Source organism: Phascolarctos cinereus, unplaced genomic scaffold, assembly GCF_003287225.1.
Source record: "Phascolarctos cinereus isolate Bilbo 61053 unplaced genomic scaffold, phaCin_HiC Scaffold_1;HRSCAF=81, whole genome shotgun sequence".
Classification (NCBI taxonomy): domain Eukaryota; kingdom Metazoa; phylum Chordata; class Mammalia; order Diprotodontia; family Phascolarctidae; genus Phascolarctos; species Phascolarctos cinereus.
This window is the reverse complement of record NW_027555514.1, coordinates 59,352,153-59,377,244: the sequence shown is the minus strand read 5'-3', so window position 1 is coordinate 59,377,244 and position 25,092 is coordinate 59,352,153. Positions and strand designations below refer to the sequence as shown.

Genomic DNA, 25,092 nt, shown 5'->3' with positions numbered 1-25,092 from the left:
TTTATTTTAAATTAATTTGTATTACTCTATATACCTGGCTGGGGGCCTCATATTCCAGCTGCTACCAATGTTGATCTCCGGATCACCCAGCAGGGAGCACTGTGTATGCACTGCAACCATCACCCTTTAGAGATAAAGTGCACCCCATCCTAAATCGTCAGCTTTGACCCTGCCCATTACCTCAAATTCTGTCTCAATTCTAGAACTTGGATCTCCCAATTGGCAACCCAGAGAGGGTTGCTGTGCAGCCACAGTGATGTATTAAAAAGTTGTATTTGTTTAATGTGACCTCTGGGCCTACTCCAGACACAACTCTACTGGTATAGGCACATCTGGTCATTTCCCAAGGATTTAACTTTTATCCCTGCCTCTTCAAGAACATACAAAGGAACCCTCAGTGTGCCCAAATGAGATGCAATAAGAGTAAGCTAAACCTGTCCTCCAGCTATCATGTTTAAAGGATTATCCCGGCATGAATTTCCTCACAATTAGCATTTTTGTCAGGATACCATTCATAAAAATACCAACGAGATAGCACTTGGCTCACTAACACCAAGCAAAGAGCTTTTTCAATGAAACAAAAGCAAAGAAGGTTTATACCCTCCCCCAAACCATGACACTTCTTAACGATTTTTTCTTTAAATCTGCGTACAACTCGATCTTCTCAGTTAAAAACCATCTGAAACAATAATTTTTTTTTTGCATCACTAACTTGTGGGCCCTGATGAATAACAGAAATCAAAAAAATACTAAAAATGCTGACCATACTCAGAAAAGGCCTTACGTGAACTTCTCAAAAGACAGCTTCTTTCTTCTTAAGATAATAAAGCTAAGACACAGTCATTGCAATTTCAAACACAAGAATGGAGTAGAACCAAAAAGAAGTCAATAATGATCAATATTTAATATAATAATTTATTTAGTAGTGCTAAATAACATGCAGTTTATTAAACTCTTCAGCAGCTATAGGTTGCTTGAGACACAGCAGTTATTCAAAGAAAAGAAAAGGAATACTTACTGTCACTAGGGGTGCCCTGTTCTAGCAAAAACTGCTGTCCTTCACTCCATTGCCTCTCCAAAAGCTGCTCTATGCTGGCTGCTACTGGGGGCAGACTTTCCAAGCTGCTGTTGCCTGATTGATCATAGCGAATCTGTAAGCTGCTTACAGGGGAGCTGTTGAAAACAGTATAATTCATACATTAAAAAGAAGGGAAGGACTTGCAAGGAAGGGTCTACTAAGGTTTCTTACCTTGTTTTATTTTAACCCCTTATGTCTACACATTCCTGGTTTTCCAGTATTTAGTTGCTTATGCTAACCATCTCTGAAACAAAATCTAACCAAAAATTTAATACCAAATATTGCCCCTTCAAATTTAACACGAGTTAATATATCTGGAAAATAACTAAATACTATTTCAGTATAAGCTACACAAATATAGCACATAATCTCCGAAATGGGCTTCAAAAACTTCCAAACAAACAAAAAAGCTGAATTCTTAAAATCCTGTATAGCCCATTAATCAAGTCTACGCAGCATAATGGGAACGACCAAAATAGTCTCCAGTTTATCTTCAATTTCTGTATGATTAAAAAGATTTTATTCATCTATCTGACCAAATTCTACTCCTGATGGATAAAAAACCAGGGATTTCATAGCTAGAGGTATCTGAGTCAAGACATGTATCCAGAATACTTTAAAATTCTGTAACTTTTTTTTATCATAATAGTTAACTAAAGTATGAAGAATTAAAACATTCAAATATCATACAAATTTGCATATACTGTAAAAAACAAAAAAAAATGCCTTATTGCGGTTTGGAAGTCTCCTTTAATTCCCATTTTAAATTCTGGGCTACTTTTTATATTTATTAGACAGGAATAAAAAGTGCCAGATTTTAGGTGGGCATTTGGATGAATTTTTGTTGTTTTTCTGTATGAGAATCTAAGACGTTTTTAATCTTTGGAGTGAAGAATGATAATTTCTATAACTTATAAAGTATACATTTCAGATGGTAATTAACTTTACATAAGCATTAAGTTATAAATGAACTTTTAACATATCTATAAAACTAGATTAGCATGAAATTAGACTTTTTAAAAAATCATTTCTGAGATTCAACTTATGACAATCATTTTAATGTTTAGCAAAAAAAGATGGAAGTAAGTACACCAGACCAGCTACTTCTCTTATGTCCCTGAGATTTAAGAAGGATAACTAACAAAATACCAAAAAGAAACTTTTTTGCTTTATTACCTAACCGTATGTAGTTAACTAGAAAATCGAGAAGGGCTAGGCATGCACAAAGGCAAGATGGAGCATAAATTTTAAAAGCTGGAAAGAGTCTCAAGGGTCATGGAGTCCAATGCCCCCATTTTACATATGAAGAAAATGAAGCACAAGGAGGAAGGGGATTTGCCCAAGGTTGCATGGGAGGCATAAACATCAGGGTTTGGCCAGATCACTAAAGGAACCTGGAGAAAGGAAATGTCTTTCAGTTTTTCACCTTATAAACAAATACCCCCACAACAAATCAATTTTTAAAAGTATGCTAAAACTTTTAGTCAAAGGTAATACTCCCAACTTTAGCAATAACCTTAGAGGTGAGACTAGGCACATCAATTAACCACTGTTTATCTAAATTTCCTGATTTCCAAAGGAAAAAAACTCCACTGGGTGTACTTGGGCAAAGTATATTACTAACTGAAATTAATCATGGACTACAAGGCTAAAAATGTAAGACTAAAATTTACCAGACTTACTGAAGTGCTTCTAAAAGAAGAAATCTGAACAAACAGTTTAAAACATTTGAGGACATATCCAAGAAAACTGAGGAAAAATAACTGATTTATATAGCCATCTAAGATTTTAGAATGCATTTTCCTCATAACAGCCCTATGAGGGAGATGTATCCTAAGTATTATTAATCCCCACCATTTTATAGATGATGAAACTCAGGTTCTGTGAGAGCCTTGCCAATGATCATGTCACTAGCAATTCACAGATAATTAAGCAGTACGACTCTCCTAAATTTATGCTGCAAAATTAATAAGGTTTGATGTTAGAATTTTTTTGATTACAGTTTGACATTACTGGCAAGTACTGATTTCTCTCATACCTTAAGTCTTTATTAAAATTTCATTTACAGCCTGATGCATAGTAGGTAGGGGTACCTGGGATGGATTCCTGACATCCCCTCTACTCCTAATTCCTAGCTTCAATGTATAAGATTAGTCAGAAGAGGAGAAAGAGGGTAAGGTCAGAAGAACTGGAGAGTTATTAAGGTAAGTCATTCAAGTCCTTCCTGAATTAGAGGACTAAGTTAACCTTGTTCCACACCATCTCAAGCCTTAAATTTTTCTGTCCTTTTTTTCATGGATGAATTCAAAATAAAAACATTTTCTAACTCCTTAAAGAAGGAGAAAACCTAAGCCACTTATTTGATTTGAAACACACACACGCGTGTGCGCGCTGTACGATGGCTATACCTCCAAACACTAATTTTCAACTTCTCTTGCCTCACTAACGCAAGTGGTCTGATGGACTGGGAATATAGTCAGACTGCATTTCTTGGAAGTGTTGGAGTTTTAGCATGAGCCTTGTTTTAAGCTAAGAGTCCCAAGGGACACATATTTGACCCTAAAATGAGCAACTACGATAGACTCTCAGATAACCACTAAAATTATAGCAGAAAAGGGGTCACACTTGTACCAGAAAATATTTTGTTATGATGTAAAATCCCACTGTGGATAGGCCTCATCTATAAAGACAAAGGGATAATATCTACCTCACTGAGATCACAGAACCACTAGAGTACTACAACAGAGAACCTACAGAATTTTTATATTTACCACAGGGCTGGAAAGAACTGTAGAGATTATCTATCACACCCTAGAATGTTTTTTTTTTCTCCCTCATATTTTTAGATATAACAAAACTTTATATAAAAATGCAAAGAAAACCATTCTTAGCTCCCAGCCTGGACAAAAACAGGTGGCCAGCCATACTTAGTTCACAGGCTGTAGCTTGCTGACTGCTCATCTAGTCCAACACCATCATTTTACAGAGGAGATAATGGAGGCCCAAAAAGCCATTGGCATTAACTGTTAGTGACAGAATAAGGAATATAACCCAGCTGTTCCAACATGGTGGCTAGGAGAAGTAGGTAGCATTTAGATAGTGCTTGAAAGATTTACAAAATATTTTACAAATATTATTTCATTTGATCCTCACAACAAGCTTGGGAGGTGGGTGATACTATGATCTCCAATTTACAAATGAGGAAACCGAGACATAGTTTAAGTGACTTGCCCAGGGTCAAACAGATAGCGTCTGAGACTGGAGTCAGTTTTCCTGACTCCAGGTCTGGCACTCAAATTACTGTGCCATCTACAGCTACATCAAGTGTAGTGTTCTTTTCACTACTATTTTTTTCCCTTTACTTTAGTCTGGACCTGTCATTTCATTGGTAGAGGGAGCTCCTGGTGAGAAAATTCCCTCCATCAAAACAGGCAGGTGACTATTCTGAAGCTCAAAAGTGTTACAATCTCAGGGATCATACAGCAAGTGAGAGGCAAAATATGGGCACAGTTCTTCTTGACTCTGAGGCCAAGTGGCCTCTAATACAGATAGATTCTAAATATTTAATAAACTAAAGATTTTCCAAGATTTCCAAGCATGTTTTAGGAGACGGAGATAATTTTACATATTAATGTGAAACACTTTACACAAAGTATACCAGAGAATTTGTTAAATTTTTATTTGAAAATCTGCATCTTCTGATAAACATCATATGATATATTAGCATTTGGGTTAAAAACAAATATCTGTATCTGACCCAGAAATTTATTTTAAAAATCAATTTTTCTCTGTAATATCTTTATTTTACTCTGTAAAAGAAAAAAAATTCAATTTCCCAAAACAAGTCCTCTAGCATGTTAATCTAGTGCAATAAGCGATTTTTTAACAACTGCACATTTTATAATCGAAATAGGCAATTGAAAAAACAAAGATTAGATATTATCATCAGACAAAAATGATAAAAACAGGCAAACTAAAAGCAATTATAAGCTTAAGAGAAGGTATTCCTTTTAACTTGTAAACATAATCACATGTGTTTAAATTAACATCCACATAAATTAAAAACCACTTTTCTTGTCTGTCTGGACATGCCATTTATCTACATAATTCTTTACGGTCTCACAAACGTATATGCTACTGATAAGAGATAAAGAAGTTTCCAGACCTTGGAATGTTTCCTTTGCCTTTACTCTACAGTGTAAATAATGCTTACCGCGGTGAGAGACTTCCTCTGGGTGAGCTTCCCCTGCCAACAAGGCTGCGGCTATTGTCTCCAAGATCTGGATCTGCAGTGTAAATATTTCATAGCTGATAAAGTGACTCTCACTAGATAAGAGGTTTTAAGCTGCTGCTCTGATTTTTCCCTAAAACATACATTAGACCTTAAGCACTATCTCTGCAGTCTCTACGAAGGTAAAAGACCTAATATGTTGCTAGTTTAAAATTGCTGAACTGTAGCATGTAAGGCGTTGTCCCTGCATGTTTCTGTGGGTGGAGAAGGCCGTGGATTATGTTCAGTTCTTTCGTTCCTTTCAATTTTACAGCACGGAAGCGTGGTTTGCATTTGCAGTACCCTCCCCTCAGCCACTTTTAATTTCTACGGTGAAAGTAATGAATCACAGCTGTGGACAGCTCATCTGTATGCTTATCACAGCAAATCCTGATGCTTTGTATTTTTTAACACTTTGCATTCCGAGACAAGCCATAAAACACCTAATTCTCTATGCTGACCCTCACTGAGTTTAATGTGAATACTTAGATGAGGATTTAATATTACCTGGACATTTTTTTTTGCTTTTCAAATTAATATGAAAAATTCAGTAAACAAAATAAGACACACTTTTAAAGTACTTTAAAATTCTACTTCCTTAGCTAACACAAAATCCTTTCCATTGGTAAAACTGAAACGGACGATTTTCCCTATGGCCTCTCAGTTAAATAACAACCCTATCTGGCCCCCTTCAAGGTTGTCCTCCTCTTATTCTGAGTCAAGTGACCTCTGACCCCTTAGAGGGCAAAGACATGACTGATCCATTCTTGGTAAACTGCTAAACCCATTCCCTTCCCCCAAACAGGCATGACTACTTGGACATGTCAACAAATCCTTAAGGATGGAATGAAACAAAGCAAATCCAGTGGCTCATTAAAACAGGAGAAGAGGAAAATGCTACAAAATGTCAACTGGCAAATATTCACAGGATTACTAAACATTGTAGAAGTTCTCTAACAGGATTTCTTTTTAAACCAAGTTTGTGTAATGCAATTTCATGAATTATGCAAATAAAGGTTTAGGCCGTTCACAGAGAAGCCCCGTGCTACGTTACTTTCATTGCGAAGAACTGAGAACTGAACACATCAATCACAGAAGTCACAGGAGACGCTGCTGCATTCCTGCCTGCTGATGGCTCTGCTTAAACATTTACATTTCAGACAGTAAAAAATGCACATGGCTATTCTGTGGCACAGCAGAGCATTTACTTCCAACTGTGATTCTTTTGGAAAAAAAAATCACACAATCCTGTAGTAACTATAGTCCTAGAGTTTACAAATAAAATTAGTTCACTATAAAGACAGTTAAATTAGGGAGAATTTCAATATTTCTTGAAACTTACCTGCTTGACTGTTTTCTGAGTGAGCTATAAGAGTTGCCATCGCTGAATTTGGATTTAACCTATTGCCATACATATGGGAAGGAGCTAGACTTAAGGAAGATCCAGACAGGGTATTTGCCTAAATGGAAAAAAGTGCAAAGATAAATAACTTGTATTTTGACAGCTTTCACTAGTTATTGCTTTTTTAGCTTTTTCAAACAAACCCAGTCACCAGGTATTCTGCCCTCATTGATACAACAACTAACTGAGTAAATGACTGTCTGAAAAAGCACTAAGGAGATCATGATTTCTAATGAAATAGAGTACATAGAAGGAGTTTAATTCTACTTTCCCAAAATCATGATTTTTAAAATGCTATTTGCAAATTTTGTTTTGAGTAACACTTTTAAAACGAATGACATATGCCAGGTAGAGAATGAATTCTATCGCTTCCAGCTTGAAAGTATATAGGCAATGCCAGAACTCAGGGGCACGGTGATCACGTGGTTCTCCTCCTAATTATTTAATCTTATTAAGGCATTTACAAAATAAGGGCAGGTAGACAACAGATGTCTCACAAATGCCTGGGTCCCTTACATCACAAGCCGGCTGAGGAGGTCAAAAGGTCTCAGTTCCAGCCCTACATTTAGCCTCCCAGGCCATATTTCCTTTGCTTTACTCTGTCATTAGTAAAACCTGCACAGTATTTTGTTACTTCCTATTTTGATAGACTTAGAAGCCTGGTGGGTTTTTTTTTTTGTTTTGTTTTTATTTTAAAAGAAAGCAAACAGGCATCACAAGTATGTTTTCTATACAATACAGGGCTCGACGAATCGCAGCTTTGCCCTGACCCCATATAAGGCACTGTATTTTTGGCAGCTGGCCAGCTCGACTTACTGAAGAGCGCGTCCAAAGTTTGTAATTCATTCATGTTGCTAACCACAATTCTGAAGGCCTCTACTGGGACTTGTGCCAAACAAGCGAAAATGAACCCTTAAACAGATGAAGCAAAGGAGGCTGGCCAAAGTCTTGCATAATCCAATGTAATAAAAATGCCTTCTTCACGGGGCTGCTCCCTTTCGAAGAATACTACAGCCTTCAAATGCTACATTTGGAAAGGACCTCATCACATTCACTCAAAAGAACAGGGTTCTGACACAAAATTCAAACTGGCACAAAATATAGTTTTCATACAACCGATCCCTAAAACAGAATCATTCCATATAGATATTTAAAAACAGGAAAAAGAAGATATCTGAAAATGACTTCCAGGAACTGAAGTATTTCTAATTTTAAAAAGTCAAACATGTGGTACAGACTGATGTTTATAACTGCGCACTAGAGACCAAGACAACACAGTAGTTATTACAAACAAAATAGTACAGGACTATAAACGGTGTTTCTGGAAGGAATCACACCCGGCCATTACATTTTGGCTCCCAGCCAACTTATTAAGTATGATAAATGGACTTTTATAATTCACAGGAATGCTTTCAGTGATGCAGAATCCAGTTCATGTTTTTTATTGTTCCATACTGTATACCTTAGAGTTCACAATTTCATGTAGCTTTAAGTTCAATCTGTCAATTCCCTGTTTCATCTGTCCTCTTAATTGAAGATTTGCATAAGAATCTATTAAGTTCACAATATAAGTCTTGTTTAACAATCAATTAGTAACCTCAAAAAGGATAAAAATTCCAGAAAAACATTCTATAAGACATTAACAAATATTCCTCTAATATAATACAATTCCTAATGTATATTATATAATCAAAAATACAGTCCTACCTGACTAATCTGGCTACTGAGAACTAGAGCAAAGCAATAAAGACTTTGGGTAGTAAAAAGAGAGATTACAAAACACTGACACAAAAGCCCATGCACTCGAGGCACTGAGCTCTTACTCCTCAGGGACTAGACGATCTACTTCTGCTTTGCAAGACAATTCTCCTAAGTTGGCTGTTCTGGTTTTCAGACCACAAAAGACAGTCTAAGGAGGGCTGTGCTACAGGTAAGCATATAGACAGGAACAAAAAAATGGCAAATGTGGGCAAAGAAAGAAAAAGAAAACCTAACATGAGCCTGCATAAAAACAAAAAACAACTGAGATAGGAGGAACCAAAAAGAAAGTCCTGAGAACACAACTGTCTCACAGTACAGTGTAATAACTGATATGGCAGTGATGGCCCTAATCAAGAAAAGGTTAAAATGCATAATATATTTTTAAAAGATTTCCATTAAAATGGCTAAGATTTTAAAAACAGTAGTGATTAAAGGAGTACAGCTGAGTTAAAAAAAATCACTATGGAGAATCATTTGCTCTTCAAGAGTTCCAGATAGTTGAGGTTTATTTACTATGTTAACAAATTCTACAGCTAAAAATTATCTGTTCAGAATACTAAAAAAACCCCCAAACTACAGAGGTTTTTAAATCTTTGCTTTTTTCTCTTTTCAATTAAAATGTTTTTGCTTTTGTTTGTTTTTTTTTTAATTCATACTGTTTAACTGGAGAGCACAACAACACATACAACTCTTTTTGCCTCGGTATTTTCTATTTCAATGGACTTTGAGTTACCTGTCATTTTTTGACCAATAATTCTAAAATATGCTGAAAGAACTGTTCAGGAATTGCTGAGACAATCTGAAGTTCCTGAAGACTTTTGAAGAAAAGCAGTTTAAAAAAAAAGGGAGATACTAAAACCTTTGTGATGGGATAATGGATTTAGTGGGAGTAATAAGGAAAAGAATAATAATAACAACAATAACAACAATTCACATTTCTACAGCACTAAGGGAAGCAACCTGCTGAAAGGACTACTCTGAATTGAAAAAAAAATGAGGATTAGGGAAACAGAAAAAACTCATTAGTGAGCTGAAGTTACAGAGACATTAATGGGGAATTATAAGGAACATGGACAATTTGGTATAAAAGATGGTGTGAATAAGAAATGTTAAACATCCAATAGACACATCTCTCTTACGTAGTGCCAGTTATAGTAAACTAAAAAAGCATGAGCAATTGTTTATCTAAGTTACAGCCTAAAAGCAAACAGAAGAGCTAGCAGGCAAAGTTGTGCCTAAGAGATAAATCGTTCCCAGGGCTTCCAGACCTACCTCACAGACAGCACCAGTTTCATACAATCTTAGTTTGTTCTACTTTAGCCCAGCCTTTACCTGGGTGGCAGCTTGGAACCAATTTTATCTACCATAAAGGTCAAAGCTGCACTAGTAAATAAGAGAAGGACCACACCAGAGGAGTCAGCAGATCTGGGTTCCAGTTCTGGTTCCTCTATTTTGGAAAATACAGCTGCTTCTCCAGCTGGGCCATTCTTAAAAGAGCCATGCTTGATGGGTTTTGGAAGGTGACAGGTCTGACATTTTAAATTACCAGCATTTTGAGAACTCACAACAAAGCTCTAATTCAGGGGTTCTTAACCTGGGATCTATGAAGTTGTTTTTAAAACAAGTTTATAACTATATTTGAACACAACTGGTTTCCTCTGCAATCCTATGCATCTTTTTTTATGCATTTAAAAGCATTATTCTGAAGAGCCCATACGTTTTTTATCAGACTGCCAAAGAGATCTATGAAGGAAAAAATGGTTAAAAATTCCTGCGCTCTAACTTTGTTTTTTCATCACCCTTAAACTGGCAAAATTTATATATAGAGTGTGGGAAGGGGAAGTGGTCAAGGGTTCCCTAGTACCCTGCAAGCCAACAGGAAGATACAGTTCACTTACTAAGAGCAATATTTGGGATCACACAGAACAATCCATAAGTAATGAGAAAGGGAAGGGAAGACTGGAATATGACCTACCAAAATATAAAAGAAACCCAACCTGTACCCAAGGATAACATTCTGAACAGCTGAACATCTGCCTACATTTTAAAAAGGAAACACTTAATAAAATCAGTGACTGCTAATCATACCCCAATGGGAAAGCAAAAATAATAATACTAGTAAGCACAGGCAAACAAGATATAAAAGCAACCAAACATAGCTGCTTAGTGATCATTAAATCCAAGAACATAGACTTCTGTGATAAGAACTCCATATGCAACAAGTTCTTTGCAAAAATGGACAGCACTTTTCCATTAGCAGATAGCTAATCTTGCTATCCAAAGGGTTCTCTACTTCACTGCCAAAAAAAAAATGACGGAACAAAAAAGACATAACACAAAAAAGCTAAATATATTTGTGTCAGTCAGTGAGTCAGTCAATAAACATGTATTAAGTGACTACTATGTGCCAGGCACTGTGCTAAACACCAAAGATACAAAGCAAAGTAAAAGACAGCCCCCTCGTCCTCAAGCAGCTCTCAGTGCAATGGGGGAGACAACATGAAATAACTAAGGACCAACAAGCCACAGCGAAGATAAATAGGAAATAACCCATGGAGGGAAGGTGCTGGCACTAGAGAATCCTGCAGAAGGTGGGCTTTTAGCAGAAAGCCAGGAAGCAGAGATGAGGAGGGGAGACATTCCTGGCCTAGAGGACCACCCTGAGCAAGAGGATTTCTTGTTCAAGGAACAGCAAAGGAGGCTGATGTCAATGGATCACAGAGTGTGAGGGCTGAAGTGGAGAAGCTAAAGTGTAAGAAGACTGGAAAAAAAGGGGGCAAGATTGCCAGAGCTTATGTAGGTCTTTGAATGTGAAACAGAGGATTTAATGTTTGATCCTGAAAGGACCTGAGTTCAAATCTGGCCTCAGACACATAACATTTACTACCTGTGTGACCCTGGGCAAGTCACTTAACCCCACTGCCTAGCCAAAAAAAAAAAATTTTTTTATCCTGAAGGTGACAGGGAGCCCCTGGAGTTTACTGAGAAGGGGGTTACATGGTCAGAAGTCTGCTATTTAGGAAGATCACTTTGACAGTTGAGTGGAAGATGAACTGGAATGGGAAGAGAAAACAATCAGCAGACTCCTACAATAGGTGAGGCCTGCACCAGGGGCAAGACAATGCCAGGGGAAAGAAGTGGGCATATGGAAGTGATGTGATGAAGGTAAAATTGACAGGTCTTGGCAATAGGTTAGATATGGGGGATGAGACAGAGTTGAGGAGTAGATAATGACTACTGAGTGACTAGAAGGACAGTGGTACCTTCAATAGAAATAGTGAGGTTAGGAAGAGGGAAGGGTTTAGGGGTAAAGACTGTGTCCATTTGTATGTAGCTATAATAGCCCACCTTTATTCAACACTCAAAAGTACATTTCTTACCACAGCTTCCCAGGGTAGGATGACACAAATATCAGTATTCCCATTTAATAGATGACAAGACGAAGAAGGCTCAGAAATGTTAGGGGACTTAACCACCTAGAAAGACTTTGCAGTTGGGCTTTGCAGTCAGATGTTTCCTGACTCCAAGTAAGCCTCTCAGGGTGACAGATACATGCCTACTACAGAAATCTTGGCACACTGTGGAGGAGAAGAATAGTATACATAGGAAACTGATGAAGTATGAATTACAGGCATAAACCAAAAATCTTCCGAGGGAGTCCCACGTCTCCCATATTTTAAATTTTCTCTGACCATTATCACTCACACACACACACACACACACACACACACACACACACACACACACACACACACACACACACACACACCCACTGCCAACAAAGATGGCCTGAGCAAGTCAAGAGGAGAATGAATTTCCTTATGTCTTTCCTACCTTTCCCTTTCAAGTAACTGACAATACTCTGGGAAAACAGTTTTTTTAGAGATATCTTCTTATACAGATGAAGAAAAGGGTACAAAAGTTAAATAATTTGTTCAATGTTAGAGTCCTTCCAAGGTTTAAAACTCAGTTTTCCTGACTCCCTGTCCAGCTCCTAACACAAATCCCTGTCCTGGGACCGGAAAGAGCTTGTAAGGAAAACTAATCGGTTTCTCTAAAGAATTAGGTTCCCTGCCCTAAAACCAGTGAGTCACCGACTAAGAACTTAAATAATCCACTAAATTAATGTATGGCATTTTGCAAATTTAAACATTTTAAGCTGCTACAATAAAGCTTTGCTTTTTAAGTTTCAAAAATTTAGATTTTCAGAAAGGCAATTTAAGACTGGGGAATGGGAAGTTAATCACTTCTGACCCTGCAAAGCTTTTTAGTTCTCATACTATATTCTACTACTTTGATTTTCATAATTCATTGGGAGCCTAATTAAGTGTAATTTCTGCTACACAAACATGTAGATCAATGCAGTAAAACTTTTCTGATTGCTATAAATAACTGAATTATCATGGCAGACTCAACACATGTTCAGATGAAACGCATTAGGTGACTGAGCCAAAACACTGATTTTCCTAAGCAAATCTGGATAAACTCACTACGTTAAATATACTTAAAGCTTAACAAGTCTTTTTCAAGGAGGTACACAAACTTGAAATAGAAGACATTAAAGAAATTAAGTTTGCTAAGTAGATTGGCACACCAGATCAAAAATATTGGCATGATTTAAAATATTTCAGTTTTAGCTCTTGCCCAACTGGTATTTCATTTCCAAAATTTTAAATCTTTGTTTACAGTCACATACATATGTTTCATGAAAAGTTTAACTATAATATAAACTAAATTAAGAGAATTTGGGGATATTCTGCAGGCCTTCCCTAAGGAGAGTCACATCAAATGCGACTACACAAGTACTTAAGTCTTAAAACTGAGTATTGTTTTCTTTTCACGTGGGCAGATAAAGGCAGTAATAGAGAGAAGGTGTATATAAAGAGGTCTGAAAGCACCTTAGGTATACTACAATTTCCCTTTTAGGAAAGTATTGTGTAATGCATTATTTAGAGATGAACCAGGAACTTCATACCACACTCACTGTAGAAACAGGCTACAGCAAGCATTTATTAAAAATGCGTAATCATCCTGTCAATACACATTAAGGTCAAAGGATTCAAACAAGTTTTAAAATGCAGTACTTTAAAAACTCCAGTCTTTTTTCATCAGACTTTAATAACCAACTCACACATGTCTAAAAAAATGGTTTTTAGAAACCTTGCCAGAGATATTTTTTAAATGGAATCTTTTATTTTTTAAGAGAATACTCAATTCTCACAAGAACACAACTGCAACGCTCACCTTAGCTACTTTCCAAAAAAAAAAAAATCCTCCACCCCCCCCAATTAAGAATAATTTTAAAATAGAAAATGTAGGGAACATCTTTAACTGAGTATTAAGAAAAATGATGGTATTATTCATTCCCTTTGCAGTGCTTAATGTTTCAAAGTAAAAACTAGTATATTTACATATCTCCAAATGACCATGCAGAAATACTACTACAAAAGAACAGGTGATTTTAAATGGCAAGACTTTTATTCTTAAATTTAGCAAATAAAATTTTTATCTGGGGTCAGAAAAAGTTTTCATGGAAAATGTTCAAATAAAAATGAGACATGTTTCTGAAATACAATTACTGAAAAGCTCTATTCACTTAAATATAAATTACACTACAAATGGCCTCTGAGAAACAAGAACACGTGACAATACACAATCCTACTCATTGCCTTGTTCTTTTCAGGTTTGATACTCTGAAATATTTTTTGCTAACAGGCCCCATTTCTGTCTGTTTCAGCTCCCCACCAGTAAGGTTTTAATACTCAGCGTGTGATGAGAGATGAAACCAAGTGTGAACAACTTTCAGGTCCCATGAGTAGGCTGACTGTTGAAGCTGTCAGGTTCAATTGCATCATTCCACATTATTCAATGCCCCAAACTGCTCCCTAATTGTTAGAGGCTTAACATATTCAAAACCATTGTTTAGGCTAATGCTGAAATGCCCACAGTTGAGTTTCCATAAAGAAGGGGGAGGGATTTAATTGTAGTTAAACCATTACTGAACTCCTTCATTCATGATAGGACAACAGGAAGGGGGTCTAACAACCAATTCCAGAACAGATTCTTAATCAGTTTATTTCTAATCAGTACACCTCTTTCCTTTTAATTTTTAAGTCAATGCTAACACTTCAGTACTATAAAGTTTTGGCAAACTTTACAATATTTAGTAGTGGGCTTGGAGGTAAGAATCATTCCTTTCTCTTCCTAATACTAAAGTTTGAGTCTATGAAATAGGGACAGTTAGGTTACCTTACTCGTAGCAAAGGAATTTCATATTAGTCTTTCCTTGAATTGATCAAATATTTCCTACAAATGAAGTCAGAATTATAGGCATACATATGTAATCTGTAATATATGTAAATAATACATGAAAACAGACAATAAAAATAATTTTAAATTTACCTTCGATTTTAAAATTACCTTCAAGAAGCCAGACATTTAAAATGTTAATTGAGAAATGTAAGTTTTAAGAGTTGGAGCTAAAATGTACTTTGAATAAACAATTTACCTGTTAGAAGGCATTCAAACGTTAACATCCTCAGAAAGCTATCTTAACTTTAACAAACCATTTATAAAAAAGTTAACCAACTATGTTTTTTTAAATTCTGAAAAAACTCTCACCATGGAACTGTCAGGTTTTCTCAAATCAACACGAAACAGAGGTAAAATCAGATGCTAATCAGACCACTGATACCACAAACTATCATGTGTTTATTTTAAGGATAATTCTGATTCTGTATATGTAGAATTTTTGGTTTTGATTCACACACGTGCGATCTTTGGAACGAAAACAAATACCTTAATAGCTTATGATAAAAATCATCTTACACAGCTCCCTCCTTATAAAAAAGGGGGAGAATACTCTTATTTTCCTAATAGGCTGTTTCTAAGAACTCATATCATCCATTGACACTGTGTCAACTAAGTTATTGCTTAGAGCAATAATTAACAACATTATACCCTAGAGAAGTGAAACAAAATAAGCCACTACTGTTTCCCTTTCAAAGTAGTTTGCTTAGAATAGCATTATTCTTAATGATGGAGTTATTCTTTTGTAATTTCAGCATATTTATATACCATTACCAAAATTACTATTAAAAACATCCTCTTGGTGAAAATTAAGATAAACACATCCCAAGATTATATATATTTTATCAAAGTTTAAAACACTTCAATTAGTAAAGAAACCTTAATAAAAGTAGCACTAAATAGTTCCTTAATTCACTATATCTAAAAAAATAAAATGGCATAACTATACACATCAGTCCAGTACCTACTAAAACATATAACAAAGAACATGTAGTAAAAGTCTCACTTGTAAATTCAAGAAGCTTAAGAACCAAAAATTATATCATAAAAACTCCCTTTGATGTTTATGTCTATTAAACATCAGGTAAATCTCTAAATTTCCTTCATCCAAAAGATTTTTAGACATGGGAAACCTATCTTCTTTGTTTTGACAGTAACATATACTGCAGATGGGTAATATGGGTTACTTAAACATATACACAAATTACATATATACAGATATCAAGATTCTATCCAAAAGCAAAACCCAGAAAAGAGCTCCTTATAGAAGCATTTAAAAAAATTAAATTCGGTCTTTAATTCTTTAATTTTTTTAAAAGCCCTTGAAACAAAAGCACTTGCATGCTCCCTAAGACAGGCAAGAATGAATATAACTGAGAAACACAGTGGGATTTGAAAGGCAAAATGAAAAATTAATGGCACACCTACAGAAACTAATTTATACCTCTGCCCACTGTACAACAAGGGCAGATCAAATCATTAAAAAAACACAAAGATAGAAGCTGCTCTATCTTCCAATGACGTGAAACTGTAATTGTCAGAACTGTAACTATATTACTGGTTTGCTAATATGTAATCAAGATGCATAGTCTTGAATTAATCACTAAAGTTTAAATGTTTAAAAAACAAGCATAACAAATATATTAACATTTAATTTTTGAAACTGGGCTGCCAAACAGTTCTTGAAGAGCTATGACATTTTCTTTTTCTTGATTTTTTTCCCATTTGGTCGTCAGATTCAGGAACTGCTCACATCTTTACAATGCCTCCTCCTCTCCTTCCCTAGTAAGGGTCCCCTGATGCACCAATCACTCTAGCCTATTTAAATTTCACTGGCCACTCCTCCCTCCCTGACCTCCCCTTAGCAGTTTGCCCACTAACATTTCTAATAGTGGCAAAGATGCCAAACAGAGGCTTGTCTGTTTTTCTTTAAACCAAGTGCACAAACATCAAGAATGACCTCTGAATTTCTAACCTGCTGGCATCAGGCCAGCCACTAAGAATTACTGCCCTCATTAAGCAATAAAAATGTAAGGAAACAGCATTTAAATTTGACAAGTTTTTCATAAACAAACAAAAAACATTTGCAACGGTGAGTTGATCATCTTAACTACCTGGTGGGTATTCCAGAATTTTTTCTGGATACTATTCATTTATTTTCCTTTACCTGGTTACAGAATGTATTAATATCTTCATTCCAAGTAGTTTACCTTTAACGAATTCCTATATAAAATGAAGCCCGTAAGAATTATGTAGACTGAAGTTTATTATACACTATATTCTTTATGGAAGTTCGATCAGAAATAAAGTTTGTAGCTTTGAAAAGAAGATTCACCACCCACTGCACCCCCAATCTCTGAAGTCATTCCTAAACATTCAATTCCTTCAAAATATTTTTGTATCCTTACACGGAAAGAAGCTAAAAAATTTCACATTTTCCACATTCCACACCATTACTATTGTCTCAGGCGGCTAAATAGAAGTAGCGTTACACTCAGTTCAACCCAGAGGTCAATGTGCCTCAGTTGCCTGGAGACTGATGGTTGCTACAGCAGCACCAGATAAGCCAGTCTAAATAAGCTTCCGAGAGAAGGCAGGAAGCATTTGCTGGTGGGCGAACAGAGATGCAGCTGTCTCAGCATGCAGTGCTGTGAAAAATCATGCAACTGCCTTTTAGCCTAGCCGGGTGATCATATTTATAAAAGACCAATCTTACTGGAATGAGACAAGGGGAGAAACAGTAAAGATTTTAATTTGAAGGAATCCCGGATTACCAGCAACTAAGATTTCTTTGTTCTTCTAGTTGAGTCACATGTTACATGGAATTTTCCCTCTGGCTGTAAATTCCTCTTCATTGCCTCTTCCCCCCATCCCCCAAACCCACAACCATAATGAATGAGAAGAGATGAGATTTTTGCTTAATTCAGCCTGGAAGTAACCAGAGAGTAATTAAAACAGACTTTATGTAAAGAATGAAATGAGAGAATGCACATTGAAAATACTCGTGTGAGACTGTCCAGTGGTAAAAAAAAAATGATATCAACAGAGAACTCTTCATTTAATTAAAAGAGATAAAACTACTTATAAGAGCCATTCACTCATTTATCCTTTTACTCTCTCTAACCTGGAATCCTATTACTGGGGTGACCTAACCTTTGCTACTAAAAGAGGATATGGGGGGGGGCATGGAGAACCTAGGCAAAACCAGCCAAACTCCCTTGAGTCAGCATAAAAAGAGTCACTTCAATGACTATCTTTCACTTTCCGAGTGTGTGCAGCAGACAATTCGGAATCTTGGGCACAAACCTTGACCACCAAACATGAGTTGATGATAAAGTGGCGACAGCCTAATGGCCAACCTCTATACACACTCGATTTTCTGCCCCATTCTGTGTTGTGAAACTCGTCCCACAAAGAAGGGTAAGTGTCAACTTAAGGGCAGTATCAAAAAGTTCTTCAAGTTATATATATATATATATGTATGTGTGTGTGTGTGTGTGTGTGTGTGTGTGGGTGTGTGTGTGTGTTGTGAAGGGACTGTGTAACTGACAATTAGAAATCACAACAGCAAAGATTTACAGCATCTTCTTTTCCCTTATATAATTACGCAATTATCATAACTGTTAGAATAATTTTATCAGTCTATCGTTAAGACTCTTACATAATAGCTCTGGAAAGGACAATAACTTCTCTAATTGAAACTATGAGGGATCTCAAGCATATAGAACATAATGGCTAGCGCTGCAATTTGCTCATACATCAAATTTAATATCCACATAACTGAATAGCATCATGGGAATCTCAAAAAATTTATGCCTTTAAGAACTTTATCACAAGAAACAAAATGAGTACAAAACTAATAAAATATCAAAAAATATTTACTTGTAAGATTTGTAAGGCAATTTAAATATATAACCTTATTAAGCATACAAAAGTGGTAACAATCATTTCAATTTCTATCTAGTGAAATTTAAAGTTATATCATGAAGAGAGGTAAGTAAATAATTCTATTTCATTCAGAAGAAGAGAAAATATGTTTGGAGTTCTCTTAACCCATCCCTAAATTAATCTTAACAGGGCTAATTCATGTAAATCCAACATTCGGCTATTAGCAATGGAGCCTCAGGCAAGTTCTCTAATTCTCAGAGCCTCAGTGTTCTCATCAGTAAAATGCCGATAAAAGGTGTACTACCCTACCTGGAAAACCTGTGCTGAGGAAAGAGCACTTCCTTCATCAACGTATAAATGTTTTCACTCGTTATTAACAACTACATAACTAATTTAATATTATTTATTAATGCACATATTGGTCTCTAAGAATACCCGTGGTATTAACAATTCAAATATGTCCAAAACCCAAATCCCACGACTCAGCACATACTGCACACCACACACAGCTTCCTGCAGGTGCCTGTAACATCAGGTGCTTAATAAACGCTTGTTGATTAGTAATATGAAAGGTAATAACACCAAACAGCTAGATCTTCAGTTTCTTTCTGTTTTACATTATGTGTTATGGAATTTAAGAAATGACAGTGTTTCTGCTATGCAATAAGATAAATCTTGGTATTCTAGATGGTAACTTAGTAAAATCTTAGGGAGTTGCCCAAAGCCCAGAGAAGTAACATGAGAAGCTGTGATCACACAGTAAGTGCAGAGGCAGAATCTGAACCTTCTTGTAGATACCACCAAGAGCCCAGCACTCCGTCCATAAGCAAGAATGTCTCGCAGGGCTTGGCATTACCACTACAAAATTATCTAACTGAAATACATAAGATGGGCATTGTTCATATTTTTGCTTTTAAGAGTTCACAACCAGCCTACATCTACGCTTTACAAGAAATACCCAAAAATTCCACCCACACACATGAGGAGGCAGAGGCAGAAACTTCCATATATTGGGACTTCCTGGAAGACAAGAAAAAGAGAGCGTTTATACGAGAGAGAGCTGATAGAGTAGGAAAAAAGGACAAGGAAGGTCAGTCTAGCTACCTTACTGTCTACCTACATGTATTTTACCAATCTGATATTCATCTGAATTAATACAAGGCTATTACAAATTTTGAGCAGAGCCATCAAATGCTAAGTAATAACTGCTGACATTTATCTAGGTATTAAAAACATTTTACCTAAATTATCTCATTTGAGCCTCTCCACAGTCCTTTGAGGTATTATGTTTTGTTGACAGCATTTCACAGGTGAAGAAATGAAGCATCAAGGTTAAGTGACTTTGCCGTGGTCTTACCGCTAACTTAAACCCAATGCTGTCTCTCTTTCAGGTGAACTATTTAATCAGGTAGTCAAAAACACATCTAGCAATCAACTGCATTCTTCAAAAATATAATTTAACTTAAAGGGGGAAGACAGTGGAAATTGTGGACAAGCCCAATGAATAAAGGCCTATGGATTATCAGGGGACACAATGAAGGCTTTGGGTACGTGAAAGACAAGGATCAGCTTAGAAGGGTCTTCAAAAGAGGAAGCAAGTAAGAGAAAATTTTGCTTAGGGTAAAGGATTAAAAACAAACAACAAACAAAAACAAAAAAAGAGGAGGTTCTCTATGCTTGAGGGAAATGGGGTTAGGATCATGATTTAGTTGCCCCCTCTCCCCCAATGCTGGCTTCTTCCCTGAAAGGCAAAGAAGGTGTCCTGGGGAGCAGATTAGGAGGCACAGAGGGCTAAGGTTCAATCAATGCCTAGGCTGACAAAGCTTTCCTGGTAGCCTCTGGCTGTGCTGAACTGGCTTCCTGATCATTTAAAAGCATAAAAAAGGGTCAACCACATGGAGTCTGGCCCTTTCCAACTTGTAGGATGTCCCCAGACGCTGTGAGTTCCTACACCCTGCACTGGGGACCAGTCAAGGAGGTGGAAGGGGCAAGCGAATAAGGGCATAGGGCCTGTGTGTATCGTGGCTAAGTTCTATAACGTCCTTAAATAGAGTCCATTGCATGCTATGACTCGGTAAACCTCTTTCTGTTAACTGCTGAGTGACCTAATAGTACCTCATTTTCTACCAATACTGACATTATAGCTTGCGTTTATATAGTGTAATAAGATTTGCAAAATGCTTGGCAAGTATCATCTGTTTTAATCATCACAACACGGGAAGGTAGGTGTTTTTATTATCCCCATTTTACAAGAAAACAGAGGCAGATAGAGGTGAAGTCACTTCCCCAGGGTCACTAAGAGGGCAAACATCAGAGGCTGGATTTGAACTCAAGTTTGACTCCAGGTAAAGTGCTCTATCTATTGTACATCTAATTGCCCTACCAGGGGAAGTGCTTGAGTTGGACCATTATTCCTTCCTTTATGATATAATGGAATACTATTCAGCAATATTTCCCTGGGACATGTATCAGTGCACAACCCACTTATGCCTAGAGCCATGTCAATGCCCAAGATAACAGGACTACTTTGGAAGACTACCAACTCTGTGTTCTCCCAGTGTAGTTCTCTCTCCTCGCTCTAGCCTTGTTGATCTGGGCATCCCCCCCTCTAATTGAGAGAAAAGACTGGAAGGTGATGTAAAATAAAGAGGAGAATATGCGCTTTATTAGAGGAGAGGAGGAGGGAAGCGGACTAGAGCCACACAATTTCTACCACTACTTTTTCCCCCTCACCTCGTTATAGGAAAGACCACTAAAAATGCCAGGGTTTGTTTTTTTTTTTGACAATTATTTGTTACAGGAGACAGTTCTTGAGGGTAGAAACAGATGATTCTAATGTCTAATAAAGGTAGTTTTTTTTTAAAGGTAGTTGTACAAAGTTACCATAACTAATCATATTAATCATGAAACATCACTTCTTGTTTCTGCTATTTTTAATAACTAAACCTAAGCTCATCTTTGAACATTCTGTATCTTCCATTTCAACCAAGTCTGCCTTCTTGCAACCCATCACATTTAAACTTCTTTCTATCTTTACTCGAACACTGAATAGTACTTATTTTTCAAATATTTATTAAGCACTTATTTTTCGGAAAGCATTGTGCTGGACATGAGGGTGGCACAAAGAAAAAGAATACAATAATAAATAAGACATAATCTTACAGTCTCCCTTTATGTTACAACAGAATCTTCAAGAATCATTCCCTGAGCCATCCACACCAAAAACAAACTAGCAAAATCAAAAAGCCCAGTATTTTCACACTCAAATAATTATTTTCTGTATCTGAGTATCTTCACTGGTTTTTTATAAATCTTGCCTTTTCTCCCCAATTAAATTCTAAGCTCCTCAAGAGTGGTAACATGCCTAATCATGCCAATAAAATTTACATTCACTACATAATATCCCAAACAAGCATCCTCAATTAAGATATCTTAGACCTTTAGATAAAGCTAATTCTAGAATAGCATTGGAGAGTACAAATGAATAACCCAGATGTACAATCTATGAAATCCCCAGGTAATAGAAACTGACAAGATTCAAAGCCACAAATGTAGTGTACTAAGAATGTTAATAATATCAACAGCCAAACGGCTATTTTATATCCATTCATGAAACTCTGCATTATTTTAGGCAGAAAAAAGGAAAAAAGAAAACAAACTAATCACTTAATAAATAATTCTTTAGTCTTCTATGTTCCAGGCATTGTGCTAGAGACCCTTTAATGAAAGGATTTGTTCTGTTAAAACTTGGACTCAGTCAAAAGGCTGCACCCACGGACCTAGAAAGCCACACGCAGTCTTGAGGTTGCAGATTCCCCACCCCTGTCAGCTAGATATTGGGAATGAATACAGAGACAAAAATGAAGTCTTTGCTCTCAAGGAGCTTACACACTATCAAGGAAAACATGGTGCATACGTGTATACGTGTGTACATGGGAATACGGAAACAGAGCAAACACAAAATAAATGTAAGGTAGTTTATGAAAATCTTTATTACTTGGGGGTGGTGATGCTTGAACTGTGGCCCTGAAGAAAGAGGATTCTTGGAGATGCAAGTGAGGAAGTAGTACACTCCAGGCCATTAGGAAATGGACAGTGCGGAGGGAGATGGCACAGCACAGCTGCTTTGACTGGACCGCACAGTGTGAGAGGAGTGATGTATAACAAGGCTAGAAAGGTCGACTGAGGCTAGGTTATGAAGGGCTTTACAAATCAAACAGGGGGTTTATATTTTATCCCAGATGCAACAGAGAGCTACTGCAGTTTACTGAGGAGCAGAGCGACATGACCAAAACTGCCTGAAGGAAATCATTTTGGCAGCAGTGTGGAAGGTATGTTGGGAGCTGAGACCTATGAGGTAGGGAAGCCAATCGGGAGGACACTTCAATGGTGCTGTTGAAAGTTGATGAGGACTTCATCCAGAGTGACAGCTGTGTGAAGAAAAGACAGACGTGACGACCAACCAATCAAACGAGGGCTAGGTGGGCGCCTGGGATACAAGAACCAAGAACAGAACAATTCCTACTTGCAAAGAGCTTCTATTCTAATGAAGGAGAAAACAAGTACATATATCAATATAGACAACATAAAGACAAACGGAATAAACAAAAATACATGCAGAGTAGTTATTCTGGGAGAGCAGATCAAGGAAGGCTTTAGGTAGAGAATGGCACTTCAGCTGCAGTAAGATGTATAACCACAAGGAATCGATAAGGGAGAGGAGAAGAAGGAAAGCATTCCAGACACAGCAGGGAGTCACCGTAAAGCCACAGAGAAGGTAGATGCAGTGTTGTGTGTGAGAAACAGAGCAGGCCAGTACAGCTGCCTCTAAAATGCGGGAAAGAGGGAGAAATTGTAAAATTCAAAAGCTTATGGAAGTGAATGCTGAAAACTAAAAATAAATCAATTCATTTAAAAACAAATAAAATGGGGGGGAAAGAACAGCGGGACCAGACTGAGGTTAGGATTCATCCTAAAGACAACAGGAAGACAATGGAGTTGAAGAAGTACTAGAATGGCACAATCACATCTGCCCTGAAGAAAACTTAGGACAGGGAGACCAATGAGGAAGTGGTGATGAGGGCCTGAACTAAGATGGCAGCTGTGTTAAATGGTGAGGACTCAGATACAAGAGTTGTTGTGAGGGCAGAAGAGCAAGCTATGGAAACTGATTAGCTATGCTGGGTGAGAGAGTTCAAGAAAATGCCAAAGTTCCTTGGGGGATTGGAAAGATGTTAATGTTTTTGATAAAAATAGAGAAGTTAGAAAGGAAGGAAGGAAAGGAGAGAGGGACAGGAAGGAAAAAAAGGAAGGGAGGGAAGAAGAAAGGGAGGAAGACTTTATCAAGTGTCCACACTTTGCTATTTGATCCTCACAACAACCCTGGAGGTAGGTGTCATCATCATCCCCATTTTACAAACCAGAAAAGTGAAACCGATCCAGAGGTTAAATGACTTGCCTGAGGTCACACAGCTAATAACTATCAGAGGACCCATTTGAACTAAGGTCTTGGTGACTGCTGACCCAGCACTCTATCCGCTACAGGAGCTGGGAACGGTTTGGGGAAAAGGGGAGTTCTCTTCTCTTTTGGACAAGATGAACTAAAGAGAATCTAGCTTGAATGATCCAGTAGGTAGTTGGCGATTTCATAAATAAAGCTAAGAGGAGAGTCATGGGCTGCAGGTTACAGTTCTGGGAGTCATCTACACAGAGATGATAGTTAAATCTGCAGCACTTGGTGATAATGCCAACAGAAAACAGAGAGGAGAGAAGAGAGTCAAGGACAAAATCTTGAGGAATAGACAGGAAGTGCAGTATGAATCATGAATCAGACATGGAAAGTAAGTGTGGTCAAAACAACAACAAACAAACAGAGGAGAGGGGTCCTGAGAAGAGAGTAATCAACAGTGTTGAATGCTGCAGACAGAGAAGGCTGAGAACTGAAAAAAGGTCATCAATCGGATTTGGCAATTAAGAGACTATTAATAAATTTGGAGAGGGCAGCTGAGTGATGAATTTTGAAGCTAAATTACAAAGGGTCAAGAAGTAAGAGAAAAGGAAATAAAAGCCATGAATTTAGACTTTTTAATGAGAGTTTGGCTGAGAAAGGAAGGAGACATATAGGACAATAGCTTGAGAAGAAATTGGATTTACTGACAAAAATTTTTAAGGGAAAAGAGACTCGAATGTTTGTAGGCAGCAGGGGGGAAATCAGTAGATTTCAAGTACAGCTTGGATAAAAACTGGAAGAAATGATTGAGAGGGCAGTCTACTGGAGAAGACAGGAAGCAACAGAATCAAGGGCAGGAGCAGACAATTTGTTTTGTTGAGGAAAAGGGACACATCACAAACTGAGAGGAGGGTAAAAGAGGAGAAAATGAAAGA

At 37.0% G+C, this 25,092-nt stretch overlaps 1 protein-coding gene across 1 annotated transcript in view; it reads right to left on the bottom strand.

The window, feature by feature from the left end:
• The window catches only part of MLLT10 (MLLT10 histone lysine methyltransferase DOT1L cofactor), a 220,463-nt gene that overhangs the window by 8,758 nt on the left and 186,613 nt on the right, over nt 1–25,092 (bottom strand). The window contains exons 13-15 of the mRNA XM_078151936.1: nt 6,691–6,808; nt 5,292–5,364; nt 1,019–1,173 (exon numbers count right to left, since the gene is read on the bottom strand). Coding sequence (XP_078008062.1) covers nt 1,019–1,173; nt 5,292–5,364; nt 6,691–6,808 — 346 coding nt within the window. The remainder of the gene's footprint in view (nt 1–1,018; nt 1,174–5,291; nt 5,365–6,690; nt 6,809–25,092) is intronic.